The sequence below is a fragment of the Scyliorhinus canicula genome, chromosome 2, assembly GCF_902713615.1.
Source record: "Scyliorhinus canicula chromosome 2, sScyCan1.1, whole genome shotgun sequence".
Classification (NCBI taxonomy): domain Eukaryota; kingdom Metazoa; phylum Chordata; class Chondrichthyes; order Carcharhiniformes; family Scyliorhinidae; genus Scyliorhinus; species Scyliorhinus canicula.
This window is the reverse complement of record NC_052147.1, coordinates 242695540-242719632: the sequence shown is the minus strand read 5'-3', so window position 1 is coordinate 242719632 and position 24093 is coordinate 242695540. Positions and strand designations below refer to the sequence as shown.

General features: G+C 45.7%; 1 protein-coding gene across 3 annotated transcripts in view; it reads left to right on the top strand.

Annotated features, from left to right (window-relative positions):
* Nucleotides 1–24093, top strand: part of zranb3 (zinc finger, RAN-binding domain containing 3) — a 214496-nt gene that overhangs the window by 94380 nt on the left and 96023 nt on the right. For all 3 annotated transcript variants that reach the window (XM_038789900.1, XM_038789899.1, XM_038789901.1), the window contains 3 exons: nucleotides 7409–7640; nucleotides 21495–21580; nucleotides 23845–24016. In XM_038789900.1, the coding sequence (XP_038645828.1) occupies nucleotides 7409–7640; nucleotides 21495–21580; nucleotides 23845–24016 (490 nt within the window). The remainder of the gene's footprint in view (nucleotides 1–7408; nucleotides 7641–21494; nucleotides 21581–23844; nucleotides 24017–24093) is intronic.

The window sequence follows — 24093 nt, the reverse complement described above, 5'->3', positions numbered from 1 at the left end:
TTATTAGTCAGCGGATTGACTATTTTGGCACAGCGTGATATGTTTTCACTTGGGAGATATCTTCTAATTAAATGCTCATTTCTGAATGAATATTTTATAACTTTTTCGCATAGATGAAAAAATCATCTTCATTGCTGTTACTTTGGATTTTGTAAAGCTTTGATCATTCTGATTCAAAGTGAGAAATCTTTGTTTTTGGATTCCTTTCAAATGTTAAATAAACACCCCTTTTGGAAAAATTGGCAATAACTCCCTTGAGGACACGATGTAAAAGAGTTAAAAAGGGGATGTGGAGACTACAGGATGAAACATTTCTAAATGTCTTGGGCCCCCTTTGTAATATTCTTCAATTAGATTTCTTGAATTATCCATGTGCATCAGACTAAAAGACATAGGAGCAGAATTAGGCCACACGGCCCATAGAGCCTGCTCCACTATTCAATCATGGCTGATATTTTTCTCAGTGATTTGGCCTCCACAGCCTTCTGCGGCAAAAAGTTCCACAGATTCACCACCCTCTGGCTGAAGAAATTCCTCCTCATCTCTGTTTTAAAGGATCGTCCGTTTTGTCTGAGTTGGTGTCCTCTGGTTCTAGTTTTTCCTACAAGTGGAAACATCCTCTCCACGTTCACTCTATCCAGGTCTCACAGTATCCTGCAAGTTTCAATAAAATCCCCCTCATTCTTTAAACTCCAACGAGTACAGACCCAGAATCCTCAACCGTTCCTCATATGACAAGCTGTCATTCCAGGGATCATTCTTGTGAAGCTCTTCCAAGGCCAGCACATCCTTCCTTAGATACAGGGCCCAAAACTGCTCACAATATTCCAAATGAGGTCTGACCAGAGCGTTATACAGCCTCAGAAGTACATCCCTGATCTTGTATTCTAGTCCTCACAACATGAATGCTAAAGTTGCATTTGTCTTCCCAACTGCTGACTGAACCTACACATTAACCTTAAGAGAATCTTGAACAAGGACTCCTAAGTCCCTTTGTGCTTTTGATTTCCTAAGCATTTCCCCATTTAGAAAATAGTCTATGCCTCCATACCTCCTTCCAAAGTGCAAAACCTCACACTTTTCCACATTGTATTTTTGCCACTTCATTGCCCACTCTCCTAGCCTGTCCAAATCCTTCTGCAGCCCCCCTGCTTCCTCAATACTACGTGTCCCTCTACAGATCTTTGTATCATCTGCAAACTTAGCAACAGTGCCTTCAGTTCCTTCTTCCAGATTATTAATGTATATTGTGAAAAGTTGTGGTCTCAGCACCGACCACTGAGACACTCCACTAGTCACCGGCTGCCATTCTGAAAAAGACCCCTTTATCACCACTCTCTGCCTTCTGCCAGTCAGCCAGTCCTCTATCCATGCCAGGATCTTACCTTAACACCATGGGCTCTTAAACTTATTTAACAGTCTCCTATGCGGCACCTTGTCAAAGGCCTTCTGGAAATCTAAATAAATCACGTCCACTGGTTTTCCTTTGTCTAACTTCTTTGTTACCCCTCAAACAACTCTAACAGATTTGTCATACATAAAGTCCCCTTGACAAAGCCGTGCTGACTCAATCCTATTTTACCAAGTGCTCCGTGATCTCATCTTTAATAATGGACTCTAAAGTCTTGCCAATGACCGAAGTCAAGCTAACCGACCCATAATTTCCAGTCTTCTGCCTCCCTCCCTTCTAAACAGTGATGTTGCATTAGCTACTTTCCAGTCCTCTGGGACCCTCCCTGCCTCCAGTGATTCCTGAAAGATTTTCACCAATGCATCCACAATTTCCTCAGCTACCTCTTTAGAACCCTGGGGTGTAGTTCATCCGGTCCACCTTTTATCCACCTTCAGACCTTTCAGTTTCCCCAGAACCTTCTCCTGCGCCCCTACACTCACCTCTGCCCTTTGATTCTCCTGGAGATCTGGTATCCAACTGGTGTCTTCCACTGTGAAGACTGATGCAAAGTAACTATTGAGTTCCTCTGCCATTTCTTCTATTATTACTTCTTGAGCCTCATTTTTCAGTGGTCCAATGTCTATTTTTGCCTCTTTTAGCCTTTATATATTGAAAAAAACTCTTCCTATCTACTTTTATGTTACTAGCATACTTGCACACCTATTTCATCTTCTCCCACCTTATTGCTTTTTTAGTTGTCCTCTGCTCACTGTTAAAGGCTTCCCAATCCTTTGGCTTCCCACTGATCCTCACCACTTTGTATGCTTTTTCTTTTTTTATGGTGTTTTTGGCCTTCCCTCATCAGCCATGGATGCCTCGTCCTCCCCTCGGCATGTTTCCTCCTCCTTGGGATGAATTTCTGTTGTGCTTCCTGACTAACCCCCCAAAATTCCTGCCATTGCTGTTCCACTGTTTCCCAGCATAGGTTCCCTTTCCAATCAACTTTGGCCAGCTCCTCCCTCATGTCTTTGTAGTTACCCTTATTTTATTCTAATATCGTTACATTTGATTCCAGCTTCTCCATCTCAAATTGCAGGGTAAATTCTATCATATTGTGGTCACTGCTTCCTAAGGGTTCGTTCACCTTAGGTTCCCTAATCAAGTCTGCCTCATTGCACATCACCAAATACAGAATTGCCTGTTCCCTAGTTGGCTCTGTCGCAAGCTGCTCCAAAAAAAACATCTCTTAGACACTCCACAACTTCATTTTCTTGAGATCCACTACCAACCTGATTTTCCCAGTCCACCTGCATATTGAAGTCCCCCATGATTATTGTAATATTACCTTTTTTATATGCCATTTCTATCCTGTGATTTATTTTCTGCCCCATATCCTGACTACTGTTAGGGGGCATGTACATAACTCGCATAGGGTCTTTTTTACCTTTGCGATTCCTCAACTCTCAGAGAATCTATGCCTTTTGAATCTATATTGCTTCTTGCTATCGATTTATTTCATTCCTTACTAACAAAGCAACCTCGCCCGCTTCTGCCCATCTGCCTGTCCTTTCGATAGGACACATTTTCTTGTATATTTAGAACCCAGCCCTGATCCCCTTGCAGCCATGTCTCTGTGATCCCCACTGCACCGTCCTTGACAATTTCAGTGTGCGCAACAAGCTCATATACCTTGTTCCGTAGACTGTGCGCATTTAGGTACAATCCCCTCAGTCCTGCAGTGACCACCTCCCTTCTCATACTTGTCACCTTTTTTGTTCTGCCTGAGGTTAGATTTATGCCACCTTGTATACGCTCTGTTCTATTACGTGGTCTGGAAACTTTCGTAACCTCTCCTGAGCCCTCGGCTCCTTTAACTGGTTGAAAGTCCTCATCATTAAGCTGTATTTCTAATAATAATAATCTTTATTATTGTCACAAGTAGGTTTACGTTAACACTGCAATGAAGTTACTGTGAAAAGCCCGTAGTCGCCACACCCCGGCGCCTGTTCGGATACACAGAGGGAGAATTTAGAATGTCCCATTCACCTAACAAGCACATCTTTTGGGTATTGTGGGAGGAAACCGAAGCACCTGGAGGAAACTCATGCAGACACGGGGAGAACGTGCAGACTCTGCGCAGGCAGTGACCCAAACCGGAATTAAACCTGGGACCTTGGCGCTGTGAAGCAACAGTGCTAACCACTGTGCTACAGTGCTGCCCCCTTTGATTTCCTAATTGTCCATACAACTGAACCCTCCTCCACCTACCCCAGGACATTGGTCCCAGCATGATTCAGATGAAGCCCGTCCCAGTGGAACTGGTGCCATCTTCTCCAGTACTGGTGCCAATGTCCTATGAATTCAAACCCATTCCTCCCACACCAATCTTTCAGCCATGTATTTACCTCCTTAATCTTATTGATCCTGTGCCAATTAGCTCATAGCTCAGGTAGTAATCCAGAGATTATTACCTTTTTGGTTCTGCTTTTTAATTTAGCGCCTAACTTTTCATATTCTCAGCAAAACCTCTGTTCCTGTTCTCCCTCTGTCATTGGTACCAACGTGGACCACAACAACTGAATCTTTACCCTTCCACTCCAAATTCCTCTACAGCCCAGATGAGATTTCCCGAACCCGAGCACCAAGCAGGCGTCGCGACCTTGGGGACTCTTGAATGTGGTCACAGAGAACAGTGGCAATGCTCCTAACTAGACTATTCCCAATTACGACAACATTTCTTTTATTCTCTTCCCCCCCCAACTTGAACGAATCACTGTACCACAGTGCTGTGGTCAGTTTCCTCACCCTCCCTGCAGTCCCTGTTCCCGTCGACACACATAGCAAGAATCTCAAACCTGTTGCACAAATTCAGGGACTGAGACTCCTGAAACCCTATCTGCTGGATCCTTCTACCTGCCTCACTCACAGCTACACCCTCCTGCCCCTGACCACTGGCCGAATTCAAGGTATTTAACCTGAGGGGTGTGACTGCCTCCTGCAACACAGTGTCCAGGTATCTGCCCCTTCCTGATGTGTCACAGTGTCCGAAGCTCAGAATCCTGCTCAACTTTGAGCTGGAGTTCCTCAAGCAACCAACACATACTACAGACGTGCTCACTGGGAACCATAATGGGGTCCACCAGCTCCCACATCATGCAGGAACAACACATCACCTGACCTGCCATCTCTATTTTATTTAATTAGTTTTTAATTTGGGTTTAATTATTGTATTAAGCTTTTTTAAATATATGTCCTTATTACCTCGGGCTCAATACAATTTCTAAGCAGTAATTTAAATGAATATTCAAATTTAGCACAGCTCCCTATTAGCCAATCAGTTCACAGCCCTCCTGTGATGTCACTTTTTTTTAAATTTAGAGTACCGAATTAATTTTTTCCAATTAAGGGGGAATTTAGCATGGCCAATTCACCTACCCTGCACATATTTGGGTTGTGGGGGCGAAACCCACGCAACACGGGAGAATGTGCAAACTCCACACTGACAGTGACCCAGAGTCGAGATCGAACCTGGGACCTCGGCACCGTGAGGCAGCAGTGCTAACCATTGTGCCACCATACTGCCTAACGTGATGTAATTTTTAAGTTTATTTTTAGTCCGAACTCCGTGTCAGTTTCTTATCTTTCCCCACACAGCACTCTGCTTCTCCTGGTTACAACTCCTGAGATGAGGGAGGTTTTTATATCCTTCCCAGTATGCTCTTTGGATCTGTCCCCCTTTAATTACCACACTGCTCCGAATTACCAAGTTTCAATCCCCACTCTAACCCTCTCACACATGAAGTCTCCATCTTCACATGTGCAAAGCTTACTGAGTGTGCGCTTTATGCCATTTCCCTGGCCCTACACTCATCCCTAGAGCATCTCGAAAACAAGGACTTCTACATCAAACTCCTATTTATTGACTACAGCTCCGCCTTCAACACTATAATCCCAGCCAAGCTCATATCAAAGCTCCAAAACCAAGGACTTGGCTCCCCACTCTGCAACTGGATCGTTGATTTTCTGACCAACAGACCGCAATCAGTAAGAATGAACAAGAACAACACCTCCTCCACAATAGCCCTCAATACCAGGGCCCCGCAAGGCTGTGTACTTGGCCCCCTACTCTACTCCCTGTACACACACACGACTACATGGCAAAATTTGGTTCCAACTCCATCTACAAGTTTGCTGACGATACGACCATAGTGGGCCGGATCTCGAATAACGACGAGTCAGAATATAGGAGGGAGATAGAGAACCTTGTGGAGTGATGTAGCGACAACAATCTCTCCCTCAATGCCAGCAAACCTAAAGAGCTGTTCATTGACTTCAGGAAGCAAAGTACTGTACACACCCCTGTCAGCATCAACAGGGCCGAGGTGGAGATGGTTAGCAGTTTCAAATTCCTTAGGGGGCACATCTCCAAACATCTGTTCTGGTCCACCCACGTCGACGCTACCATCAAGACAGCACAGCAGCGCCTATACTTCCTCAGGAAACTAAGGAAATTCGGCATGTCCACATTAACCCTTACCAAATTTTACAGATGCACCATAGAAAGCATCCTATTGGGCTGCATCACAGCCTGATATGGCAACTGCTCGGCCCAGGACCCCAAGAAACTTCAGTCGTGAACACCACGCAGTCCATCACACGAACCTGCCTCCCATCCATTGACTCCATCTACACCTCCCAATGCCTGGGGAAAGCGGGCAGCATAATCAAAGATCCCTCCCACCCGGCCCACTCACTCTTCCAACTTCTTCCATCGGGCAGGGGATACAGAAGTCTGAGAACACGCACGACCAAACTCAAAAACAGTTTCTTCCCCACTGTCACCAGACTCCTAAATGACCCTCTTATGGATTGACTTCATTAACACTACACCACACTTCATCCGATGCCGGTGCTTATGTAGTTACATTGTATATCTTGTGTTGCCCTATTGTGTATTTTCTTTTATTCCCTTTTCTTCCCTTGTACTTAATGATCTGTTGAGCTGCTCGCAGAAAAATACTTTTCACTGTACCTCGGTACACGTGACAATAAACAAATACAATCCAATCCAATGCCTCTCTCTTTTATATAGAACCCAGCTAAACTAAGATGACGCACTGGTTAAGCTTCAAACAGAAGAATGCAATTTACACCTTTTGCCTCTACTCAGGCATCAGGTGATTGACAGATAACTGCCACTCAGCAATTTGGGTGCGTTAGTTCCTTTTTGCCAGCTTACTAGACCACTAAGCTTACAACTGAAAACAGGAAAATTTAATTTACGACTTACCTCTTTAATTACCACACTGCTCCAAATTAGATAAACTTGAACTCTGAGAATGTCTATGCGCAAGGATGAGTTGCCTCTGATATAAATCAGCCGTGATCTAATTGAAGTTGGAACCAGCCAGAAAGGCTGAATGGCCTACTCCTGTTCCTATGTTACTTTAATGGGGTAAAATGAACCTCCCTGGAGTTGTGAATGAGTTCTATGATCTCCCTCCAGCATGTGAACTGTAGCATCTTTCCATAGATTTTAATTGTGTCCTGGCCTCCACTACCTCCTTGTAGCAACATGTTCCCATTTTTGATTACCTCTTTACAAAATAATTACTTCCTGTGCAAATATCGTAATATTGCCATTCATAACCCATTATCATTATTTCTTCGTATAAGTTCAAAATAGTTCAGGCACCATAGTTTTATTTTTTTTCACAGGGTTAAGAAGTGAGGAAACCATTCTGTGAAAATGATATTGATTGTAGGGTTGGTTGCCAGTGCAACAAATGAACCATCTCTGAAATGGATGCAATGAGGAATGAAATCGTTATACAAGTGGCTTCTTCACATATCACATTGGATTGACAAAACTGATAATACAGATCTGTAGTTTCTTTTGGATAAACAACCATGGTACACGCTACAGATTGCAAAATGTATTTATGTAAAAATAGTACTGTCTATGAAATGTCATCACACTGTCTCATCTCAAATTGTTTTGTTTGTATCTTGCAGGAGAATTCCAACCAGCAAAGTTACTATTGTGGGTTATGGCCTTTTAACAACTGATGCGCAGACTTTAGTAGATGCTCTTTATGATCAAAACTTCCAAGTTGTTATTGTTGATGAGTCCCACTACATAAAATCACGTAATGCAGCACGAAGCACAATTTTGGTGCCTATTGTACAGAAAGCCGCGAGGGCGGTTCTGTTGACTGGAACTCCTGCACTTAGTCGCCCCGAAGAGGTGAGCCTGTGAACATTTTTTATAATCTTTGTACAGTGCAGCAGGTGAGTATTTCCAGAATTTTCTGCTTTCATTTCAGCTGACTGATCAAGGCCGATAGAAAACAAACTTTCTGTGTAATTCGTGACTCAAGTTGAAAATAGTTGTGCTACCGTGCTGCCCCACATGATGCTGCCTCCACCTGCTCCGAGACCAACCGACCTCCACAGCCCATTTCCTCACCATCGCAATATTTGCCTCCCAATAATAATTCATCAAATTCAGCAACGTCAGCCCTCCCCAAAAAAGCCCGCCATATGTGGGGCCGTGGGGCCTTCCCGACCACACAAACCCTGAGATCAGTCGATTGACTTCCTAAGAAAAGTCTTAAGGACAAAGAAAGAGAGGTTCTGAAACATGAACAAAAATCTCGGCAGCACCGTCATTTTCAGTGTCTGCACCCGCCAAGCCAGTGACAGCAGCAAAGCAGCCCACCTATTAACATCCACCTTCATCCCCTCCACCAATTGAGCCAGGTTCTGTGGCACTGGAATACCTCTGTCCTTGGAGCTCGCCCCCACCACCCTGAACGGTACCTCCCCAAATCTCCTTTCTTGCCCTCTGGCATTGATTGGAACACCTCACTCTGCCATGTTTAATTTATATCCCGAAAACTGGCCAAATTCCCCCAAGACCTCCACGCCAATGCTGCCTATCAGGTCTGGTATATATAATAACAAGTCATCCGCCTACAGCAAAACCCTATGTTCAGCATTCCCCAGCTCATTCCCTCTCCAATCCCACAACACCCTAAGCGCCATTGCCAATGGCTCTATCGCCAAGGCGAACAGCATCGGGAAGAGCGGACCTCCCTGCCTCGTCCCAGAGTAAAGCCCAAAGTACCTTGAACTCACTCGGTTCGTCCGCATACTCGCCACTGACGCTTGTACAGCAGCTGGACATAATCCATAAACCCTTGTCCGATCCGGAACGCCCCAGCATCTCAAACAGATACGCCCACTCCACCTGGTCAAAAGCCTTCTCCGCACCCATCGCCGTCACCACTACCTCAACCTCCTGCCCCTCCGAGGAGATCTAAATCACGCTAACTAACCTCCACACATTCGCCAACAGCTGCCTTCCCTTTACAAAACCACCCCGATCACACCCAGCACACAGTCCTCAATCCGCAATGTAAGCACCTTCGCCAATAGCTTGGCATCGACATTCAATAACTATACTGGGCGGGATGACCCACACTGCTCCGGATCCTTATCCTTCTTTAAAATCAGGGAGGTGGAAGCCTGTGACAAGTAGGGGGGAGTTCCACCTTCTGCCTTGCGTCATTATACGTACTCAGCAGCAGTGGCCCGAGCTCTGGCCCATACGTTTTATAAACCTCTCCTGGGAACCCGTCTGGACCCGGGGCCTTCCCTGACTGCATCACGCCCAAGCAATCCATCACCTCCCTTAACCCTATTGGGGCTCCAGACCCTGAACCTGCCACTCCTCTACCTTGGGAAAGTCCACCCCATCCAGGAACCACTGCATCGCATGTTCCACCCTTGGGGGCTCCGACTCATAGAGCCTCCTTTAAAGGCCTCAAATGCCCCATTCATCCCCTCATCAGCACCTGATCCCCCTCATCCTTCACTCTACCGATCTCCCTTGCCGCTGTTTGCTTCCTCAACTGATGGCCATAATCCTACTCACCTTCTCCTCATGCTCAAAATGTGCCCCATAACTGCCCCACTGCCATCCCTGTGGACACTAACACAGACTATATATCTCTTCTGTCTCTTCTTCAGCAACAGGGTAGCACAGTGGTTAGCACAGTTGCTTCACAGCTCCACGGTCCCAGGTTCACTTCCCGGCTGGGTCACTGTGTGGAATCTGCGCGTTTTCCTCGTGTCTGCGTGGGTTTCTTCCGGGTGCTCTGGTTTCCTCCCACAGTCCAAAGATGTGTAGGTTAGGTGGATTGACCATGCAAAATTTCCTTTGGTGTCCAAAAAGGTGGGGTGGGGTTGCTGGATTCTGGGGATGGGAGGATGGGGGGGGGGGGGGGGGGGGGATGGTATGGTGTGGCCTTGGGTGGAGTGCTCTTTCCAAGGGTCAGTACAGACTCGATGGGCCAAATGGCTTCCTTCTGCACTGTAAATTCTGTGATTTTATGAATCCCTCCTCCGGCACCATCGAGTGCTTCCTGTCCCCCTTCCAGATCTCATTGACCAGCCTTGCCCTCCCTTCCCGCTCCACCCTCTACCTGTGCACCTGAATCAAAATAAACTCCCCCGTGACTACAGTCCTGACTGCCTCCCACAACGTGGCGGATGTGACCTCCCAGGTATCGTTCAGCTCCACATGGCCTCAAATGGCAGCTTTCACCTGCTCACACATCCCCTCATCCAGCAACAGCTCCATATCTCACCTCCACTGCGGCCTTGGGTCTCCCCCTGAACCACCCGCTGATCCACCCAATGCAGCGCGTGGTCAGAAACCACAATCGCCAAATACCCAAAGTCGGCCACTCCGAAGAATTCAATCCGGGAATACACTCTGTGCACATGCCCTCGGCATCCCAAACCTCCTTGGGTCTGCCCCCCCCCCCCCCCCCCCCCCCCCATCCGCGCCATGAACCCCCGAGACCTCTAGCCGCTGCCGATACCCTTGGCAACTTCTGACTCGACTGGTCCAGTCCCCGGTCCATAACCATATTAAAGTCACACACACACACACACACCCATAATCAACCGGTGTGAATCTTGCCCAAGACCCGCCTCATAAAATCCACATCATCCCAGACACCCCCTCCAGTTTCCCGCTGACCACCACATAGCTTCTCTCCCCCCCCCCGCCCCGCCGGATTGACCACAATCACAAACGCCACCCTCTTGTTAATCAAGACCACCACCCCTCTCTTCACATCCAGCTCCGAGTGGAACATCTGCCCCACCCATCCCTTCCTCAGCCTCATTCAGCCCCCTCACATTCCACGTCACCAGCCTGGTCAGGGGGCTCCCCGACCCTCCCCTGCCGATCAGCCATAACCCTTTCTGAGCTGGTTCGCGTGATGTGCGCCTCCAGGCCCACCCTCGGATGTCTGCCGCCATCTCTCCCTTCCTAACTGCACCACAACAATCGCACCCATATAAGCAACCCTTCCCCCTTCCATCCCCAAACAAAGCACCAACCCCATTTGTCTTCTCCCCCCCCCCATGCCCCCATCCTGACAACCTGCCACTTCACTTCCATTAACTAGCCCGCCCAGCTAGCAATGTGGCTCCTGCCCAAGACCTCTGGCTTCTCTTCTCCCCATCCCTCCCCACCCCCCGTAACTCATCCCAACCACCAACAAAGAAAGAAAAGCAAAAGGCACATTCACCATCACCGCTCCCCCATCGAAAGCAACCTCCAAAATATCCACCCCATTCATTTTACAATGAACACAAAGCTCCTCTCCAAAGGTCAGTGCCCTTTCACTCCTCCTGATCGATGATCGCTCATAACGTCCATCGCCGCCTCTGGCAAGTCAAAATAAAACTACTGTTTCTGATGTGTCATCCACAAGCGGACAGGGTACAGGACCCCAAACGTCACCCCCTTCTTGAAGAGGGCAGCCTTTATCCGGTTGAATCTAGCTCTCCTCTTCGCCAACTCGGCACCCAGGTCTTGGTAAGCCCGCAGCACACTCCCTTCCCAGTTGCACTTCCTGGTCTGCCTCACCCATTTCAAGATCTTTTCTTTGTCCAAGAATCGATGCAGCCACACCACCATTGCCCTTGGTAGCTCCCCCACCTGCGGCCTCCTCAGCGCTAGTGGGGGGGCAGTCAAAGGCCATCAACTTCTCCAGCATCCTCGCCACGTACTTGACGGCCTCCGTTCCTTCGATGCCCTCGGGCATCCCGACGATCCTCAAATTCTGTCTCCGGGTGCAGTTCTCCTGGTCCTCTGATTCCTCTCTCAGACCATCCCCAACTCCGTCTCCAACGTGGCCCTCTGCTCCTCTTGCTCCCCCACCGTGTCCCCCATCTTCTGAATTCCCAGACCCTGAGCCTCAAATCTCTGCCCCACTCGCGGCTCTGAGCGGCCCCACCAGCTTAGCCAGGTCTTCCGAAGCCTCCTACCTCTGTTGCTGGAATTTTCTGTTCAAAACCTCCACCACTGGGTGGGCAACGCTGCTCCCTTGCCCCTCGCCATCTTAACCTGTTGCACACCACAAAAACTGTCCTGCCCGAGTTGCTCTCTTTCTCGTGCCACTTCTTTTCCTCTGATCCATACATCGGTCTGACCAGAGACATATGACCTTCCCTGGGCACTCGCACACCTTTTGCACTCGAAGACCCCCAGCTTCCTTGATGGGGAAGGACCAACAAAATCCACCTTGAGCAGGAGCCACCCAATGTGTGACCACTCACTCCGTGGCCACCACCGGAAGTTCATGTAATGTACAATATTATGACTGTAAGGGGTTTTCTGCACAAGACATTTGGCATTTCTCTGGCCTGCTTCAATAATAAGCAGTTGCAGCTGCTGGAGTATCAATTCATTTCGCAGGTTGGCGAATTGAGGAAGGCCCTCAAAGGCACCTGTGTGAATACTGAAATTAATTTAACGCACCAAGGAATATTAATTGGCTTGAAACAAGACTTCTACCCCTTGCACAGGTGGAAGTCCTGCTTCAGGGAGATGCGGGCCAGACTGTAGTCCCTACTGCTGTAGTGTTAGGACGAAAGCTACAAGCAGTTGCCTGATTCCAAGTGCAGGACCTTGCAAGTGTAGGGGGAAGGGTCTCACGGTAAGGATCAGAGGTGAGGCCCAGGAGGAGTTTGAAGACTGGGCTCGGGGGTCTTGATGGAAACGATGATGCGTGGTGCAGATCTTGAATGGAAGAGGTCCTTGAGGTACCCCGCATGCCACCTCACCTTTTCCCACCCAAGGCTAAGGCAGGGTGACTTGCTGGGCATCCCTCCTACCCTGAATTTATCCCTTGTACAAGCCTGAAATTGAAAACTGAATTTTAATGGGCAATGATTGGCCACTGGAGGGTCCCTTTTGGGACACAGCGCATCTGCAGCCTTGGGACTCGTCCACCTCACTAAAATTGCTGACCCCCCTCCCCAACTGAAAGGGGAACAGGACATTCTGCCAGAGTTGATGTTTGTGGTCCGTGAGCTTCTATCAGAATTTTGAAAATTTGGAGATTTACCAGCTTTAAAACTAGTTCAAAGCAGCGAAAGAGTGGAGAGGAGCAAGGAACTTCCACCCAATTGAGTTTCCTCCGTTTATTTGAGAGAAAATAAACTTGGGAAATTCTGTCCAACCCATCTCGGTTGTTGAAATTAGTCCATGAGATCGTCCTTATCTGAATTCCCTCAAGTACTTAACTTTTTAAGATGTGATGCTGCCCAACTCGAGGAGGGTTGGTCTATTCTGCTGGAAAAGAATCACCTCCTGATATCTAAACTGCATGTGGCCTCAGGCAACTTAAAATTATAACTCCTGGTCCTCTGAAACCTATTTGATTTGAGCAAACTGTCAAATGTAACCCAATAAATTCCCTTCTCGAGAATCAAATCAGCTCTGAAGTTTTCTCTCAAATGCAGAATCCAAACTCTTTTAGACCAGTTAGATAACTAAGATGGTTCATACTGGAATTTAGTCTGGCGGCCCTTTTCTCAACCCTTTCCAAAGTCACAATGTCAACGACCCTGTGAGGAGTCCAAAATGAGACACAGTATTCCAAGTCAGACCCGAAGATCTTGTACAAGGACAAAATAGCGTGCCTCGTCTGTACTCAATTGTCCTGTAAATGCACCCAGTACTCTTATTTGCTTGAGCTATCACTTGAAGGCATTGCTCATGCACCATGTTACACACTGGTTAGGGACCAGTAACAGCTTGTTTGAAATAGACAAAGTTTGAAATCCCGCGAGGAGAATAAAGCTACAAGATCCCTGATTTTATACTTGGCACTTCGGGCAATGGGGATCAATAGGATAGGGGGAAAGCAGGTTTAGGCTATTGAGTTGGATGATCAGCCATGATCATAATGTATGGGGGAGCAGGCTCAAAGAGCCAAATGGCCTCCTCCTGCTTGTATTTTCTATGTTGAAACAAGCACAATAAAACTTCACTGTGCAAAGTCAGAAAAGTAAAACTGCCTACGATATCTATTTTGTACTTAGAATTAACATGAATGTGAATTAACAGGCAAACTTGACGAAAACGTCCCACTGCATATTAAAGGGTAGATGTCACCAAGGCAGATCCCACCAATTTCTCAGCAACCCACCCAGACATCAGTGAACACGGAGTCTATCAATCTCACTAAAACTCAAGTTTCCCTCAGCAGGGATTTCAGCTCTTCACTTTCAAAGATCCAGCCTCTGAATTTCCTCAAGCCGTTCCAACTTGCACTGCCTCAACAACTGCTTGCCTCCCAATGTTCATTCTCTTCTCATGGCTCGGCACAACATTGAGGGCCGAAGGGCCTGTTCTGTGCTGTACTGTTCTATGTTCTATGTTCTCCTGAGATGACATTTCATGGGATTCACAAAGCTGCATTCACACTTTGAATTACTGGCACAATTCCAACTCTTTAACAGGCAGCTAGCTTCACTAAACTGGCACCACCCTTGGGTTTCCCTGAACTTTAGCCTCCCAGCTGCACCATTATAAGTGGCTCCCAGGGCTTCTCTGATCATTACTGCCTGACATGGTACCAGTGATTTCCCGCTGTCTTCTCAACTCCCCAGGGCATCTCCTGAGCCCTAACTGCTTAGCTCCTGCTTACAGCTCCCGGAACTTCACATGAGGTTTAAATTGCAAACAACCCGCTCTTCAGCATGAGCAGAGCACTTAGCAAAGTGGAAACCAGAGCACCTTCTTAAGCCCCACCCATCTCCATGATGCCACAGCCTGTAAGGGTTGACTGAATGCTTTTAAACTAACTTCGCTCCAACTCCCAGAACAAAACATTTCTCTGGACTGCACTTCTTTGCAAGCAGTGTAGATATAATTTCTCCAGATCTCCAGCTAAGTAAACCCACCTGCTGTGTTACAGCTCAATCTCTTCTTCCCTGACTCCATTCAACAAACATGCCTGCAACATGTGATCAATCATGAACACTGACAACATCTCTGACAATTACATCTGCCGAACGTGTATCCAGCTACACTTGCTGACTGGACAAATGGATTGGTTTGAGCAGCAGCTGGAGATACTAAGAAGCAATCAAATGGCGGAAAGCGTCATAGATAGAAGTTACAGAGACGTGGTCACACCCAAGCTACAGGAAGATAGATGAGTAACTGTGAGATGGTGCAGGCATCTGCTGTGGCTGTGCCCCTCTCGAACGAGTATGCCCTTTTGGACACTGATGAGGCGGATGGGCCTTCAGGTGACAGCAGCAGAAGTAGCCAAAGCGGTGACACCATGGCTGATCCTGCTGTACAGAGGAGGGGGAGGGGGGCAAACCTTAATGGAGCAATACTAATTGGGGATTTGATAGCCAGGGGCACAGATAGGCACTTCTGTGGTCGTGAAAGAGACTCCCTGGTGCCAGGATCATGGATATCTCTGAGCGGGTACAAGACATCCTGAAACGGGAGGGCAAACAGGTAGAGGTCATTGTTCACATTGGTACAAATTACATAGGCAAGAAGAGCAGCAAGGTCCTGCAAAGACATAACAGGGAGTTGGTAGTAAACTATGTATGTATCAAGTAACCTTTGCGTACTCCATTCCGAACTGAGTCGAACAACTAATATTTGGAGCTGGACCAGTTTGAATGTTTCTGCTGTGGGCTAGATCCTCACTGTGTATATGGGTGCAGCAGATTTCAGCATTTTCTGTTGATAAATCAACAGTGAATCTTTGATTTACTTGCTGTTGTAGTTCTTGGAGTGAAATGTACTGCTCTCAAGACAATATTGCCCAAAGGGTGGCATGTAGCCAAGTTTACTCAGTAATTTATTGATCGAGATTTTGCTGTTCCTGAGCCAGCTTTTGCAAAGCTAGCCGCTAAGTCCCATTCTCCTCCCCTCTCATTTTGAAACATTTTTTAAAAATCCTACTTTCCTGATAAGATGTTCCAAGTATTAACTACCCTTTGCATAGAAAAGACTAACCTTCCCTTTTGTTATTTTGGTAGTGATCTTAAATTTATGGCCACAATTTACTGGCTGGCCAGTTGCAAATACTTCAAACTAAAAGCAATGATTTTAGATCATAGAACATACAGTGCAGAAGGAGACCATTCGGGTCTTCACCGACCCACTTAAGCCCTCACATCAACCCTATCTCCGTAACCCAATAACTCCTAACCTTTTTTGTGACTAATGGCAATTTATCATGGCCAATCCACCTAACCTGCACGTCTTTGGACTGTGGGAGGAAACCGGAGCACCCGGAGGAAACCCACGCAGATACGGGGAGAACGTGCAGACTCCGCACAGACAGTGACCCAGCGGGGAATCGACCCTGGCGCTGTGAAGCCACAGTGCTATCCACTTGTGCTACCGTGCTGCCCAAACAAGTTCAAAGCACCATTGCCAATAAAGGCTGTATCAGAACAGTTGAGAGGGGCTCTATAGCTTGGTAGTATCTTAGAATCATAGAGGTCTACAGCACAGAAAAAGCCCTTCGGCCAATCGCATCTGCGCCAGTCAAAAGCAGCCACCTAAGTATTCTAATCTCATTTTCTAGCACTTGATCTGTCGCCTTGTATGCCTTGCCATTGCAAGTGCACATCTAAACATGACAGCACAGTGGTTAGCACTGTTGCTCCACAGCGGCAGGGACCCGGGTTCGATTCCTGGCTTGTGTCACTGTCTGTCTGTGCGGAGTCTGCATGTGTCTGTGTGGGTTTCCGCTGAGTGCTCCGATTTCCTCCCACAAGACCTGAAAGACGTGCTTCTTGGGTGAATTGGACATTCTGAACTCTTCCTCAGTGTACCCGAACAGGTGCCGGAGTGTGGCGACAAGAGGATTTTCACAGTAACTTCATTGCAGTGTTAAGCCTACTTGTGACACTAATAAAACATTATTATTATTAGTAAGCTAAAAAGCAGAGCCTCCAGGATAGTCATTTCAGGATTACTCTCAGTGCCACGTGCTGGTAGACTAGGAACAAAGAGCTACTACAGTTGAACACTTGGCTAAAGAGCTGGTGCAGGGGGGAGCGCTTGAGTATGTGGATCATTGGGATGTCTTCCAGGGAAGGCAGGACCTATACAAGCAGGGCGGGTTGCACCTAAACTGGAGGGCCACCAATATCCTGACCGGGTTGTTTGCTAATGTGGTTCGGGAGGGTGTAAACTAATATGTCAAGGGGATGGGAACCGGAGCAGCAGGCCATCAAATGTTGAGAAGGGCAAAGAGCTTGTGATTAAGACCAATATAGCAAAGAGGGAGAGCAGGCAGAGGGAAGTCGCTGATCTCTGGAGGTCTGGCGTGTGTTTGCTTCAACGCAAGAAGTGCAACAGATAAGACGGATGAACTTAGAGCTTGGATTAATATGGGGAATTATGATATCGTTGCTATTACGGACACATGGTTAAAGGAGGAACAGGACTGGCAGTTTAACATTCGGGGATATGGATGTTTTAGACGGGACAGAGGGGGTAGCCGAAAGGGTGGGGGAGTTGAATTACTGGTTAGGGAACATATAGCTGTGATGAGGGAGGAAGGATATCTTGGAGGAATCCTGCAGTGAGGCATTATGGATAGAGCTATGAACAGGAAGGGTGCAATTAAAATTTTGGGGTTGCACTCTTAAATAAAGGCCTCTCAACAGCCAGTGAGATACAGAGGAACAGGTATGCAGTCAGATTCTGCAAAGATGTGAAAATAGTAGGCTTGTTGTAGTGGGTGATTTTAATTTCCCCCATAATGCCTGGGACTCCCTTCGTGCCAGAGGTTCGGATGGAGAGCAGTTTGTTAGGTGTGTCCAAGAGAGTTTTTTGAAATAGTATGTTGATAGTCCAGCCAGTGAGGGAGCCTTATTGGACCGAGTATTGGGAAATTAGCCGGCCAGGTGACCAAAGTTTCAGGAGGGGAACATTTTGGGAATAATAATCATAATTCCATAAGTTTTCGAATACTCATGGGTAAGAACAAGAGTATCCTTGAGTGAGGGTGCTAAATTGGGGGCAAGCTAACTACAACTAAATTAGGCAAGAGCTGGAGAATGTGAATTAGGAGCGGCTGTTTGATGGTAAATCCACATTTGATATTTGGGAGTCTTTTAAGGACCAGTTGATTAGATTGATTCACAGCATGTCCCTGTGAAAATTAAGGACAGAAATGGCAGGATTAGAGAACCATGGATGATAGGGGAAATTATGAGACCAGTCAAAAAGGAAAAGGAAGCATACATAAGGTCTAGGCAACTAAAAATAGACAAAGCTTTTGAAGAATATAGGGAAATTAGAAAAAACTCAAACGGGGAGTTGGGAGGTTGAAAAGAGGCCTGAAATGTCATTGGCAAGCAGGATCAAGGAAAATCCCAAGACCTTTTATACATATATAAGTAACAAGAGGGTAGCTAGGGAAAGAGTAGGCCCACTCAAGGAAAAAGGAAGGAAGTTATGCGTGGAGTCAGAGGAAGTGGGTGAGATCCTTATGAGTACTTTGCTTCGGTACTTACAAGGGAGAGAGACATGATGGATGTCAAGAGGAGAGATGGGTGTGTGAATACTCTAGGACATGTCAGCATAATGAAGAAGGAAGCGTTGGATATCTTAATGCAAGTCCCCTGGGCCGGTTCGGATATATCCCAGGTTACTGTGGGAGGCAAGAGAGGAAATAGCTGGGGCATATCTTTGACCATGGGCAAGGTTCCAGAGGACTGGAGAATAGCCAATGTTGCACCTTTGTTTAAGAGGGGAAGCAGGGATAATCCAGGTAATTACAGGCCTGTGAGCCTGACATCAGTGGTGGGGAAGCTGTTGGAGAAGATACTGTTGGACAGGATTTATTCACGTTTGGAAGCAAATGTACTTGTTAGTGATAGGCAACATGGTTTTGTGCGAAGGTAATGTCTTACCAACTTGATGGAGCTTTTTGAGGAGGTGACAAAATTAATTGATGAGGGAAAGACTGTGGATATTGTCTATGTGGACTTTAGTAAGGCGTTTGATAAGGTCTCTCATGGCAGACTGGTACAAAAGGTAAAGTCGCAAGGGATTTGGGGTGTGCTAGCTAGATGGTTAAAGAAAACTGGCTTGGCAACAAGAGACAGATTAACAGTGGAAGGGAGTTTTTCAGAATGGTGTTCTGTAACTAGTGATGCTCCATAGGGATCAGTTCTGGGACCACTGTTTGTAAGATATATATAAATGATCTGGAGGAAACTGTCAATGGTCCGATTCGCAGGTTTGCACATGACACTAAGATTGGTGGAGTAGATGATAGTTAAGGGGGCTGTCAGAGAATACTGCAGAATAGATTGGAGAGTTGAGCAGAGAAACGGCTGATGGAGTTCAATCCGGACAAATGTGAGGTGATGCATTTTGGAAGATCAAATTCAGATCTGAATTATACATTAAATGGCAGAACCCTTAGAAGCATTGACATGCAGAGGGATCTGGACGTTCAAGTCCATAATTCCATGAAAGTGGCAATGCAGGTGGATAAGGTGGTCAAGAAGGCATAAGGCACGCTTGCCTTCATCGGCTGAGTCATTTGAGTACAAGAGTTGGCAGGTCATGTTACAGTTGTGTAATACTTTAGTTAGGTCACATTTGGAATATTGCCCACAGTTCTGGTTGCCACACTACCAGAAGGAGGGTGATGCTTTGGAGAGAGTGCAAAGAAAGTTGTCCAGGATGTTGCCTGGTCTGGAGGGTGTTTGCCATGAGGAGAGGTTGAATAAACTTGGATTGTTTTCATTGGAAAGATGGAGGCTGATGGGAAACCTGATGCGGGTCTACAAAATTACGAGGGGTATCGACACAGTGAATAGACAGAAGCTTTTTCCCAAGGTGGAAGACTCAATTACAAGGAGGCACAGGTTCAAGGTGAGAGGGGGAGAGTTTAACGGAGATATGCAGGGAAAGATTTGTACACAGAGGGTGATGGGTGCCAGCAATGCGTTGCCAGTGGAGGTGATGGAGGCAGGTACGATAGCAACGTTTTAAGATGTTTGTTAATAAACACATGAACGGGCAGGGATTGGAAGGATACAGATCATTTGGGTAATAAGTAATAGGTCTAAATAAGGAATCTGGATCGGCACAGGCTTGGTGGGCCGAAGGGCCTGTTTCTGTGCTGTAATCTTCTTTGTTCTGCCATTTTCTTTCAGTCTTCTGGCAATCTCTAAGCCCAGCATTTCTGTTACCTTACTTCACAACAACAATAATTTCCCCAGAATTAAGTGTTACCTCCGAAATATTGGCATGAATCATGTGCTAAATATTCGTCAGAACCTTTGAAATGTACTCTGCACTGGAACACCCAAATATCTTTCTCTTCTCCCCCCACCACCACCACCAGCTTATTTAATGATTTTTTTTTCTCCCTGAAGGGTATATGAATGTTAAGCATTTGTTCTCCCCACATGCATAATACTGCACTTATCCAAGTTATGCAGCTGTTGCCAGTCATCATGCGCAATATCTCTGAACACACCAACAATCTAGCTGAAGACGAGCATGAAATGAATGAAAATGAAAACCGCTTATTGTCACGAGTAGGCTTCAAGGAAGTTACTGTGAAAAGCCCCTAGTCGCCACGTTCCGGCGCCTGTCCGGGGAGGCTGGTACGGGAATCGAACCGTGCTGCTGGCCTGCTTGGTCTGCTTTAAAAGCCAGCGATTAGCCCTGTGAGCTAAACCAGCATCATCTGCAGTCCAAAACCTCACCGAGGTCTTAGCCCCCAACTTCTACATCCAGAAAGAAGAACATTGCCAACACTAATCTGATCTCCAGACAATTTTTCTATATCCTGCCTGCCTGCCAGCTCAATACATTACCACTAATACCAAAGGCTTCAATTTCATAGTGAAGCTTCTTGTGTGATGCCTTAGCAAAAGCGTTTTGGAGGTCCAGTAGATAGTGTCCACTGAGCTTCTATTCTGTGCCTGCTTCGTTAGTTCTTCAGAAAACGTCGTTAGATTTTTTAAGACATGGCCTTTTTACGAAGCCTTATTGGGGGTGTCTCATATATGCCTGTCTGTACAGGCACTCAAATAATTGTATCTCTATTGATCCCTCAAGCATCTTCCTTGTTACTGATACCAAACTCTCGTTACCTGGGCCTTTGAAAGATGGCGATTGCATTAACCCCGTTCCAGCTTGCAGAGAGCATCCCGGAATCCTGTGAGCTATTAAAAAATACAAGTTAGGGGCTCCACGGGCTTTGTCCCATTCCTGTGCAACCCTGTGCTGGATATTATCTGTCCCAGTTGCTCTATCTAATTTTTTCAAGCTCTTAACTCTTTCTAAAATAACGTATTCATTTAATTGGATACTATTAGTTCTAAATCATTCAATTCTAATACTCAAACATAACCTTCAACAGTGAAGACCAATGCAAAGTATTTAATATTTCTGCCTTTCAAACCTGTCTTTGAACATCCTTCAATCGCTCAATAGAGTCATTGACAGTTTGCTGACTCTTCTCATAACTGTGAAAAACTTTCCAATTACTTCTGCAAATGTCTGTGACCATTCGTATTTTAACTGACCTAATAGCAGAAGAATATTCTTCAGTTGTTTCGTGTTTCTTCTGCTCATTTTAGTTGAATGTTAGTTGCCTTTAATCTATCATAGAATCATACAGCAGATAAGGTGGCCAAGATAAATTGGAAGCTGTTAAACACAGAGACTTATGTTCTTTTCTTTCCCATTGATTTTGTTTCAATATTTTCACAGCTTTTCATGCAAATTAATGCATTGTGTCCAGGAAAGTTTGGAACATGGACTGTCTATGCCAAGAGGTATTGCAATGCTCATCTTAGGTAAGATAATTAAGTGGAAGATCATGCCGCATATTTTTCTTTTATCTCGAAACTTGGCGGCATGTGGCACAGTGCTTAGCACTGCTGTCTACGGCACTGAGGACACAGGTTCAATCTAGGCCCTGGGTCACTGTCCATGTGGAGTTTGCACTTTCTCCCCGTGTCTGGGTCGGTTTCACCCCCACAACCCAAAGATGTGTAGGTTTGGTGGATTGCCCCTTAATTGGAAAAAATAATTGGGTACTCTAAATTTATATTAAAAAAATATAAAAAACATAAACTCCAGAGACTTTGTATGGGATGTGATGCACTGGTGCTACTATATGGTGAATAACAAAATTTTACTTCCGAGCTAGAAATGTTCAACTGATTCATTTTTCACTGCTTCTTAAATAATCTGGCCAGAGGACCTTGCTTATTATTGTCCAGAGCGACATTCTATTTATTGGCTGTTTGGGCCATTCAAAAATAAGTTAATTTCTTCTTCCTATCCGATGCCAATACTCTATATTCATTTTTTGTTTCCTAATGAGGGGCAATTAAAGCGTGACCAACCCACCTACCCTGCAGATCTTTGGATTGTGGGGATGAGACCCACACAGACATGGGGAGAATGTGCAAACTCCACAAGGACTGGGGGCTGGGATCAAACCCGGGTCCTCGGCACTGTAAGGCAGCAATACCTAAATACTCTATATTCATGACTGAAATTGCCAACCGAGATAAATTTAGAAAACGCCAGAAATTTTCAACAGATCGAAAAGCATAATTGGAGGGAGAATTAGATTAGGTCGATGATCTTGTGTCCGAATGAATTAAACCTTTACTTCCATGGTAAAATAGAAAATTAACTTGCGTAAATGAACTAGCATTGTGATGCAATACTGTGTAGGCACATTTAGTGCAGAGTTATGACACAAACCCTAATCTGAAGACTGTTCTTTCCATTAAGTTGTTTAATGCATTGCTGTTTCTAATTAGCTGAATCAGCTGCATGATTTTTGGTATCTATCGTCTAAAGTGAAATTGAGCAAACATGCTCGAGAGATGCCTTTTTATATTTTCAGTCATCGATGGTATATTAAGTTCCAAAGAGCAAGAGTCATTCCAGTGGGCGGCATGATAGCAAAGTGGTCAGCACTGTTACTTCACAGCGCCAGGGTCCCAGGTTCGATTCACAAAATGGGTCACTGTCTGTGCGGAGTCTGCACATTCTCCCCATGTCTGCATGGGTTTCCTCCGGGTGCTTCGGTTTCGATCCCAAAAGTCCCGAAAGATGTGCTGTTCGATAATTTGGACATTCCAAATTCTCCCTCGTACCCGAACAGGCTCCGGAGTGTGGCGACTAGGAGATTTTCGCAGTAACTTAATAGCAGTGTTAATGTAATATTACGGGCCAGGGTTTAGAGAACCCCAAAGTGTATCATGGAGTTCACCTGACCCATAACCTTAAATAGATTTTGGTTATGGGGAGCACAAGGGCCCACTTTACAGGTGTGATGCAACAGAGAACTAAGAGTGTTTTTAAACAAAAACAATGTTTATTCTACGGATGCAGTTAACATTTTCAAACCCACACAGTAATCCTAGCAACTATTAACTCGAATACTCCCGCCAAAGAATACAGTACTCTATAAGTAACCCTTAATCTTTCCTTGCAACATCCATAAGACAAATACCCTCTTTTAACACAGATCAGGTTTAAATTCTCTACTGAGAGCAGTTATCACTTTTAAATTAACAGGTGATTGGAAGACATTCCTTTCATACAGAGAGAGACCAGAATTCCACCTTGTTTCTCTAGATGCAGGTCCCAATCTGCAAAACAAAACCAAATACACCCTGTAGCTGCCAGCCCAAAGCGCAAGTAAAACAGACAGACAGCCCAGCTCCACCCACACTCTGACATCACTGCAGCTATTTGATAAATGCCATTTCTTAAAGGTTCGTCCACTACAGCTATTTGATAAACACCCATTTCTTAAAGGTATTCTCACATGACAGTAAGCCTACTTGTGACAATATTAAACATGATTCAATTATTACTCAAGTTATTTTCCTAAAAGTGTGCCTGTAACCTTTGATCATTTCAGTATTTCTTCAAGTTAAATTTTGATCGCTAAACTCTCAAGCAAATTGGAGGATGGCTATAGTACTGTCATATTGAATATATTTATATTTTTATTTATTTTTAAATGAAATGTCTCTGTCAGTTGCAACGATGAGCAAATATTTCTAGTATTTCAACTGCCGTACAATAACAGGTATTTTGGCAAAAGAGCTCAGTGGGATTGCAAAGGAGCCTCCAATTTAGATGAACTTCACCAATACCTGAGTAACATAATGATCCGACGAATGAAGGAAGAAGTTTTGACCCAACTGCCTCCTAAAATTCGACAGCAAATTCCATTTGATTTATCAAAGGAAGCTACAAAGGTGAGCGTTTTGTGTAATGGGAGCCTTGTATGAATTTCTGGTTTGAGGATAAATTATTAATTTTTCCAGCTAACATT